This window comes from Elephantulus edwardii, unplaced genomic scaffold (assembly GCF_000299155.1).
Source record: "Elephantulus edwardii isolate Elephantulus edwardi_28Jun2011 unplaced genomic scaffold, EleEdw1.0 scaffold00236, whole genome shotgun sequence".
Taxonomy (NCBI): domain Eukaryota; kingdom Metazoa; phylum Chordata; class Mammalia; order Macroscelidea; family Macroscelididae; genus Elephantulus; species Elephantulus edwardii.
Window position 1 is genome coordinate 1,894,507 of NW_006399986.1, and position 10,268 is coordinate 1,904,774.

Below are 10,268 nucleotides of genomic sequence, written 5' to 3' on the forward strand. Positions count from 1 at the left end.
GGAAATCCAAAGTCTCTGTAAACTTTCATTAATTTTATTTTAAAAAAGAAACCTTTTTCATGTGCTTTGGGTGAAGGTTTACCGAGCAAATTCGTTTTCCATTCAGCAATTTATACACATTTTATGGCGTGACGTTGACGTTGAGACCCACGCAGAGATAGAGGTACATTGGGGGGTGGGGGGAGGAAAGGCACTTTTGACTCTGTTTCTGGATCTGTAACTGACTAAAAGAGGTTGAATTAAAGAACGAGAGCGTTCATATCCAGACGAGACTCCAACTATGAAAGAACCTGTGGTGATTATTTAATTCTTTTGACCCTCTCCATTCTACCTCTGAGGGAGGAAGGGGCATAACCCATTAAGAACTCGTCCAATGCCAATGCCATTTGGATGGTTCATTTTTCCTACCACAGCGCATACTGTACTCAGATTAGAGAAACACAGGGGTTTGAGCTAGAGGGGAGAAGTCAAAACCAGCTGCTAGAAGAGCCAGCAAGGGGAAGAGGTCCTGTTCAGGACTATATCTGAGAAACAGAGTGACTGACGGATCGCTAGTTCATACGAGGCTTCACTTAACCCATCTTTTCTGTCCTCAGTGGGTGGCCGTGTAGACTTTGAGGATTTTGTGGAGCTTATGACCCCTAAGTTGCTTGCAGAAACAGCTGGGATGATTGGGGTCCAGGAGATGCGAGATGCCTTCAAGGAGGTGAGTTAGGAGTTTCATGGCGCTGGGTGTGGGGGTCGCTGAGGCAACCAAGAGATACTCTGATGAGCCACGGCCACAAACAGGCGCCACCGACACCAGTCGTCTTGCTGGCTCTGTGCGTAGCGGGTTTTCCCTGCTAACCTCGAGGTCAGCAGTTTTTAACCCGCTGGGCAGCTGGAGAAACATGAGTGGTCTCTCCTCCTGTGGTGAATTGGAATGGGCTCCACCACAGTGAGTGGGCTGTGGTGGCATCCTAGTTGTGCAGTGGTTAAAGTGCTGAGCTGTTAACCAGAAGGTTCGGGGAGGGGGAAAGAGGAACACCCCAGATGACATGGGCAGACACAGTGATCACACCAATGGACTTAAATTAAGCACAGCAGAGATTGTGAGCATACAGCAGGATTGGGCAGATTTTGTTCAACTTGACAGCATCTAAAAGCAACAACAGGCTGCTTCTAGAAAGCTTAAACAAACAAACAAAAAAACAACAAAAACAAACAAAACCTACAGCCTTTGAATCTGTAGCAACTCCAAGCCACCCTCCACTAAGTTTTCTCAGATTGTAAATCTTTACAGGAACAGCTGCTCATCAAGATGCTGGTGGAGTCGAACTGTTGACCTTTCAGGCCAACAGATTGCACGTGACCCCCTCAGGACTCTTCCGTCACGTTTATTACATAGGGAGCCCTATGGGAGCAGTTCTGTCCTGTCTCGTAAGATCGTTCCGAGTCAGGATTGACTCAATAGTGATGGGGTTTTGGTGGATGAGGGAATCAAAAGGAGCCCTGGGAATGCTGTGCTCAAAGCTCTCAGCTCTGAACCCGAAGGTCAGTGGTTCAATTCCACGGGTGATCCCAGAGAGAGAGATATGTGACAGTCCATGTCCCTAATATGTAAAACCTTGGAGACTCTACAGGGCAGTTCTAGTCGACCTGACTGCCCCCTGGAAACCTTGTTGAGTCCCTTCTGACTCTTTGGGTTTTTTGTTTGTTTGTTTGTTTTCCAAACCAGTGCTGTCGAGTTTAGTCACAGCCAAGGAAAGAACACTTTTGTGCATTCAAATTTATAAACTGTTTATGAAACATTTATGATAACTAGAGTTACCATAGTTTGACACCTTGTTAGAAACTTTGTCTTCCTCTTAGAAAACAAGGGTGAAGCATTCACACATTGAGTAGTGACCAAATCTTGTGATTGAGTTAGAAACAACAGTTCCGGGATCAAAGATGGTGCCCAGTGCCTTCTGACTACTATTTGCAACTCTCCCTGAGGCTTCCGAGGCTGTAAATCTTTATGGGAGGAAATTGTCCATCATTCTCCCCATAAAAGAAGCTGGTGGTCGCTGACTTTTCCCACTCCCCCGCTTCCTTTTTTGGCCAGGCCTTTTACTTCCGCAGAAGGATGCCTCCAGACCACTGACCTTTTCTTGGTTAGTGGTCTGACCCCTTAAGCACTCTGTGCAATCCATCATCCCTCCGCTGGCAAGCCATTTCCCACCCAAAGCAGGCCTGCGTTGCATATCCAAGGCTGCAAATCTCAACAGGAGGAGGACTGTTCATCTTCCTCTGTGGGGCAACTGGCGGACTCGAACTGCCAGCTTCTCGGATAGTAGCGCGGCACACCGTGTTCCTTCACCTGACGCACTGTGTCAGAGTCACTCTGGGTCAGAACGGACTCAAAGATGAACAGATTTGGTGGCTCAACAGCTGACAGAATGGAGGGCAGTTCAAATCCACCCCCCACTTCTCTTCAGAAAAGAAGATTGGACGATCTACTTGGAAAGCCGCTTTAATGAGGAGGAGTGTGGCATCAGGATTGGAGGAAGACTCATCAACAACCTATGATATGCAGATGACACAGCCTTGCTTGCTGAAACTGAGGAGGACCTGAAGCACTTGCAGCAAAAGGTCAAGGACTGTAGTTTGCAATATGGATTGAAGTTCAACATCAAGAAGGTGAAGATTCGCACCATGGGGCCAACTGACAGCACTGTATTAGATGGAGAAGAGATTGAGGTTGTTAGCAATTACAGCTTGCTTGGATCCTCAATCAACACTCTTAACACCAGCAGTCAGGAATTCAAACGACAAACTGTACTGGGAAAACTCTGCTGTCAGGGACCTCTCCAGAGTGTTAAAGAGCAACGATGTTAGTCTAGATACAAAGGTGCGCCTAATACAGGCCATGGTCTTCTCAATTACTTGTTATGCTTCAGAGAGTTGGATAATGACTAAGGATGACAGAAAAATAGAGGCCTTTGAGTTGTGGTGCCAGAGAAGAGTCTTGAATATACCATGAACTGCCAAGAAAACAAATCAGTCTTTTCTTGGAGAGAACGAAACCAAGTCTCCTTGGAGTCTAGGATTCTGAAGCTCTGCCTCACTTACTTTGGGCACATGGCCAGGAGAGACTAGTCCTTGGAGAAGGACGTCATGCTCAGAAGGGTGGATGGACAGCGCAGGAGAGGGAGACCCCCGATGAGATGGATTGATACAATGACTGGGGCAATGTGGGTTGGTGTGTTAGAATTAGCGAGACTGGCTTAGGACAGGGAAGGGTTCAGAGCTGCTGTACACAATGTCGCTATACATCGCAGGCGACTCAATGGCACATAACAATAACGTGCTATGACAGGTTTGGAAGCAGGACTGGCATTCACTTCCTAAATAATATGCCTCTGGAAACTCTGTGAACTTTGATAAATGTTGATAGTTGTAAAGGGGCTTTGAGCCTTTTGGTCATAGGGTCGCTTTGAGTTATGTTCGACTCCAAGGCAATCAATCAACAATAACAACAACTTGGAAAGCCTGTAGGGAAGCCCTACTCTGCCCTCCATACAGTGTCACTATTAAGTTGGAAGGGACTTAACAGCACAGAGCAAGTTGGGGTCAACTTGAAGGCACACACACCACAAGTATTATTATTATTGTCATTGGTCCTAATGTTGTCCCCCTTGCTCCTCTCCAGTTTGACACTAACGGGGACGGGGAGATCACACTGGCGGAGCTGCAGCAGGCCATGCAGAGACTGCTGGGGGAAAGGCTGACCCCCCGGGAGATCGCCGAGGTGGTCAAGGAGGCCGATGTTAACGGGGACGGCACCGTTGACTTTGAAGGTGACCTTGCAGGACCAGCCACTTCTCCAAACCCCTGTTATTTTTTACCAACCCTTCTTACTCTTCCCCCAGCCTCAGGGTGGGTGGGAGGTCTGGGAAGTGCGTGTTCCAGCCCTTTGAAGTCGCTGAGCGGTGCACATGGTTACGTGAACAGAATGGTTGGCAGTTCCAAGTGCCTCCGAAGAAAGGCCTGGCATTCTGCTTCCGAAATGCCAGTGAAAACCGTCTAGAGTAGTTCCACCTTCTGACCCTTGGGGACTCTGTGAGCCTGATTGATGACCAACCACAAAAATACCCAACCTCATTGCTGTTAGGACAATCCCGAGTCACAGAGACCCTGTAGGACAACGCAGAACTGCCCCTTAGACCATCCAAGAATGTAGATCTTTACAGAAGCAGACTGCCTCGTCCTTTCTCTCACAGAGCAGCTGGGGAGTTTGAACCCCCTCACGATTGGCAAGGACTAAATGCCCGGCTGGTGAAAACAGCTAAACACTTGATTACTAACTGTAGGGTCTTCTAGGGTGGCCTGTTACAATAATTGTTCTTTTGTGACTGAATTACGTCCCTCAGCGCAGCATCCTCTAGATTCATCCATACTACACAGTCTTTCCCAAATTCTTTATCATTCTTTAGTGCTGCGTAATACTCCACTGAATTACTAACACTCTTGAAGTATCAGTTTCTACATCTGCAAAATGGGAGCAATGATAATGATGCCTTTCTTCCATAGCTTTTTTGCTTCTTTGTTTTTATTATTTGTGTATGTGCGTACCATCAAATCAGCTCTGACTGGTACAGGAGGAGATTGTCCCTCCTTCTCCAGCAGAGCATCTGGTGGATTTGAACCACTCACCTCTGGGATTGCATTGGAGCTTCTTGCCACTAGGCTACCAGAGCTCACTCTTCCATAGTTTTGAGGGAAACAGAAACTGTTCATGAAACCAAAATCCAAACCCAGTAACTTACTATCAAGTCAACACTGACTCATGGACATCAGAGGATGACTCTATACAGGTTTTTTTGGTTTGTTTGTTTTATATTATTGTTTGTCTGTGTACTGTCAAATCAGATCTGACTGGCATAGAAGGAGATTGCCCCTCCTTCTCAAGCAGAGCATCTGGTGGATTCAAACTGTGTACCTCTGGGACAGTTTTGGTTTTTAACTTCTTATTTTCACTTGAGTGAAATCTTCCTGAGCTAAAATGGATTTTCCCCTCAACAATTCATGTGCATTATGTTATCTGACATTGGCTACAATTCCCACAGTGTAACAGCACTCTTCCCATTTCCTCCCTGTGTTTCCCATGTCCATGCTTCCTCTTCCTCATCCGTTTCTGCCTGCTGAGTTGTTATGCTGAATCTGTGGCACTCGAGGTTTTCAACGGTGACCCGATGAAGTCACAGTGTGACTAAATGGTGCCCAGTCCTACAGCCTTCTCATGATTACCACTGTGATCTATACTTAATTTTTAGAAGCAGATTTCCAGGCCTTTCTTCCTAGGTGTCTCTCAAATCACTGACTTTTTGTTTAGTGATTGTTTAGTGACCTTGTGCCGTCCAGGGACACTTGGCACGCAGTGAGGACTGGGGCGGGGGTGCGGGATGACAGGTTGGTTTCTCTCTCTGTCTCTGTCTCTCTCTCTCTCTCTTTTTTTAGTGTGACCTCACTCTCAAACACCCATTGGCTTCTCTTTTGAATATGTAACTTACCAGTTGCTTTTCTCTGCAGAGTTTGTGAAAATGATGTCTCGCTGAGAAGGTCCTGGAAGAGGCGCTGCTGTTCCCCAGGCCAAGCCCTTGTGGAAGAAGAAGTCCCCGTGGCCGCATAAAGGATTGGGCTGCTGATGGCTGTTGTAGCATGGCAGGTTGATGTTGTTAGATCCCATCAAGTCAGCTTTCATTCCCAGTGACCACTGGGCCACTATGTCAACAGAACAATACAGAATGACAGAACAACCCCTCACGTGGTCCCTTCCCTTGCTGTCCTCACAGAACCGCTGCCTCGAACCCTCTCTTGCTGTCCCGGCGTCCATCCACCTCACCGAGGGTCTTCCTCTTTCTCATTGACTCTCTACTTTTCCAAGAATCACATCCTTCTGCAGAGTCACCCAGCTCCTTCCTCTCAAGAGCATTCCAGCCTCAGGCTGATTTCTATTTTATTATTATTATTAATTTTAAGGAAAATTTACAGAGACTTTGGATTTCCATTCATTCACTGTTGCACTTTTCTCCCTGCCCACCCCTCTCCCCCTGTACACTCTTCTCTTTGCAAAGTAAAAGAAAAATTCTCTCATTGTTATACAGTCCCTCCCCCCTGGTCCGCTCCACTACACAGCCTTTGTTCTGGACTCCTGTCATGACAATAATATCCAATCACATATCCCTTTTAAGCAGTTTTCTTGCTCATCTGTTTCAATGCAGTATACATTATTTATCCTCTCTTTCTCAGTCTCTCCCTAACTCCGATGTCAGTCCCGTTTTACAATAGTGGCACTATGCAGTATTTGTCCTTTTGTGACTGAAATACTTCACTCAGCATAATGTCCTCCAGGGTCACTCATTTTGTATAATATTTCATGAGTTCCTTGTTTTTCAGTGCAGCATAGTATTCCATTGTGTGAATATACCAGAGTTACTCTATCCATTCATTTGTTGATGGGCACTTAGGTTGTTTCCAAATCCTTGCTATTGTGAGGAAAGCCACGATAAATGTGGGTGTACATATATCTGCTTGGCTGACAGTTATGGTCTCTTTGGGGTATATTCTCAGTAGTGGAATTGTTGGGTCAACTTTGCAACTTTCAAGTCGATTTCTATTCATCAAGACCCTATATAGGACAGAGTCGAACTGCCCTTAATGTTTTCAAGGCTGAAGCAGGAGTGGTGTCCACGTCCTAAACCACGTGCCTCCAGAAACTCTGTGAACTTTGATAAATGTCGATAGTGATAGAGGGCTCCAGGCCTTTTGTTCATAGGGTCGCTATGAGTCATGCTTGACTCGAAGGCAATCAACAACAACAACAACAGTCAACTTCTTTCCAGAAGCTGACGGCTTTGTGTTTCTCCCTCAAGAGCGTCTGCTGGAGTCAAATCACTGGCTTTTCTGTTAGCAATGAGGCACAATAAACCCCCATGCCAACAGGACTCCTGAGAGCAGTGAACCAGAAACATCACCTGGACTGTTGTTATGTGCCATTGAATTGCCTGCGACTCATAGCGACCCTGTGTACAGCAGCTCTGAAGCCTGCCCTCTTCTGAGCCAGTCTCATTGACTTCATAACACCTACCCCCATTACCCCGTGACTGTGTTAATCTATCTCATCCGAGGTCTTCCTTTCCTTCGCTGTTCTCCACCCTCCAAACCATGCTATCCTTTTCCAAGGAATGATCCCTGCTAGCTATGTGCCCGAAGTCTGTGAGGTGGACCTTAGAAATCCTAGCCTCCAAGGAGAAACTTGATTTCACCCGGACTAGTGGCTGAGAAAGGTGGAGGGCCGAATGAACAGAGGAAGATGGACAGATGCAGTGACTTTAACAATGGCCTTGGGCATGTCAGAGACAGGGAGGATGCTCACGTAGACACTCACAGCTTCTATGAGCTGAACTTGACTCGATGGCACCCAACAATGACAAACTGATGTGGTCACAGAATAAGAAGGAAGATTCTGTGTATGCCAATATAAATAAATGAAGAGCCGGTTTTCACCCTAAGAATTCGAATGGAGAGTCCCATCTTTTTACTCTGCGGAATCCTAAACTTCGGTTTCATGTCAGGGTTTTTTGTCTCACCTGGTGGAGTGTCGAGTCTTTCCTCCTCTCACACTGTCAAAAAAGTTCAGCAGAGCGTCTATCCCTTTTCCCTTCCTACTTTTACTGCTTCAAACTCCCTCAGGTTTTCTCTCCCGATAAGAAGGAAACGTGTCTGCTATGGGGTCAGACACGCCACCTGCCACCTGCTCAGCTCTGACTTCCAGGATCCCATGTGTGGTGGAGTAATCTTGTGCTCCATGGGGTTTCCAACGGCTGTGGAGTTTTGGAAGCAGATGGCCAGGCCTTTCTTCCAAAGCACCTCTAGATGGACTTGAACCATCAGCCTTTTGGTCAGCAGTGGATCATGTTAGCTATTTGCACCACTGAGGATGAGAACCATAACCCACCCACAAAAAACAAACAAACAAACAAAAAACAACCCAGCTCAGAGATGGTTCAGTCCACTGCTTCATAGTCAACTCCATGCACTTGAGGAGGGAACTGCGCCCCAGAGGGGGTTAAGTTCAATGGCTCATTTCTCCTGAAACACACTGCCAGGCTTTTCTTCCAAGGCACTTCCGAGTAGGCTTGACCCTTTTGGTCAACAGCAAACATGTTCGTCCCACCCTGAGACTTCACACTCCTCACAACCTCTCGTTGTGAAGCTCAAGCTGAAAGGAATGGCCCGTCAGACAACACATGCAACAGCGGATGGGATAGGGGGTGTATGAGGGAAGAGAGAAAAAGAATCTCAGGAAAGGTTTACATGCAGAAGCCACTGCGGAGGGTTGATGGGCAGGGCAGGAGGGGAAGGAGAGGGAGTAGACCTTAGCCAGGATGGGGAGGGTGAGAGGGAAGGGGGGACACAGGGAGGGTTCCACAGAATGCTGCCAGTAACACCGCTATACAACTGTAATAAATGTTATAAAAGGAAACTTACAGGACTGATTCAATCAAAGCAAAACAAAACAGTAAGCAATGTCCCCAAACCCCGTTCCCCGTAAGTTCATTCTGCCTTCACAGCAGTCCTGGAGTGCAAAGAATTGCCCCGTACAGCTTCCAAGGTTGTGAATATTTAAAAAAAATTTTTAAAATTCATTTTCATGAAAGTTTACAGAGACTTAGGGTTTCCTGGCATTGTTTCATTTTTTTAATTATCATTTTTTTGTGTGAGTGTACCATCAAAACAGATCTGACTGGTACAGGAGGAAATTGTCCCTCCTTCCCCAGCAGAGCATCTGGTGGATTCAAACCGTACGCCTCTGGGATTGTAGTTGCAGCTCCTTGCCACTAGGCCACCAGAGCTCCCCTTATTGTTGCACTTTTCTTCCTACCCATCCCCTCCCCCCAATTCACTCTTCTTGAAAAAGAGAAAAACTCTTTCATTGTTATATAATCCCTCCCCCCAAATCCACTATGCAACCTTCACTCTGGACTTCTATAATGACAAGAATACCCACTCATATGTCCCTTTTAAACAGTTCTCTCATCTGTTTCAATGCAGTATACATCATTCCTCTCCTCCTTTTCTGTCTTTCCTGAACCCTGATGTCAGTCCTGTTTTACAATAGTGTCCCTATGCAATACTTGTCCTTTTGTGACTGAGATAGTTCACTTAGCATAATGTCCTCCAGAATCATCCATTTTGCATAATTTCACCAGTTTCTTGGGTTCCCCCCCCCCAATGCTGCATAGTATTCCATTGTGTGAATATACCAGAGCTTCTCTATCCATTCGTTTGTTGATGGAAATACTTTTTTTGCAAAGCTAGATGACCCGTCTCTCTCCCTCCTAGGAGCTGCTAGGGATTCGGGTATCAGCTGTGGGCTTAACCATCAAAGCTCCTTCGAGTGCCTCAATGGGACCTGAGTGGGGAATGGTTGATTAAAGTGATGTGTGAAGTGAGCTTGCTCTCTCTTCAACCCCATGATGATATCCTGGGAGGACTCTCTCTCATTGCTAGTTGACTGATAACTGAAACCGACTCATAGCTGACCCTCCAACATATTTCCAGAGGCTGTAAGTACAAGGGAGGGCATTGTCCATCTATTCCAAGGCGCATCTCTCCACTGACAATGTCTGGGTTCTTGGTTTTCTTCTATTTCCTCTCCGCTCTCCTTGACCTCCAGCTGTCCTTTCATGAAAGACACTCAGGGGACTGAATTATGCCACAAATCTGGATTATCAAGGCTTAAGGCAAATTGATTAATCCCCTGGGGAATTAATCTCCTACAAAACTAATCTGCTACAAAATGTCACTCCATGGGGGAAAGATGAGACACTTTCTGTCTCTTCCTATTAAGATGAGACAGGTTAACCATTTCCTTTAAGGTTACCTGTCGGTCACTATTCTATTCCCCCATTCAGAAAAGTTCCCTTGATCCATAGTACATTTGCCACAATTGATGAACTGATATTGACACATTATTAATGAAAATCCATAGTTTACAACAGAATTCACTCTATATCAACCATTTTATGTTTAAATCTCAAAATCATCCTTCATTCTTCCCTTCCCTCCCTCACATCTTTCCCCCTCCCTCGCTTCCTCCCCCTAACTTCCTTCCCCCTTTCCTCCCTTGTTGTAGATCGAGGGTCCCAAAGAATAGAATAATCTTTTAATTATTAATAAAGAGACAAACAGCCAGGAATGTGATAGAGCAGAGAGCATAAAACAGGGGGCCAGCAGTTCTC

The 10,268-nt window shown here is 46.1% G+C and overlaps 1 protein-coding gene across 1 annotated transcript in view; it reads left to right on the plus strand.

The window, feature by feature from the left end:
- LOC102858837 (calcium-binding protein 5-like) overlaps window positions 1–5,593 on the plus strand; it is a 13,514-nt gene extending 7,921 nt beyond the window's left edge. The window contains exons 4-6 of the mRNA XM_006898641.1: window positions 597–706; window positions 3,674–3,821; window positions 5,554–5,593. Of these exons, the coding sequence (XP_006898703.1) occupies window positions 597–706; window positions 3,674–3,821; window positions 5,554–5,579 (284 nt within the window). The 3' untranslated portion in view covers window positions 5,580–5,593. The remainder of the gene's footprint in view (window positions 1–596; window positions 707–3,673; window positions 3,822–5,553) is intronic.
- Window positions 5,594–10,268: the final 4,675 nt, after the last annotated feature.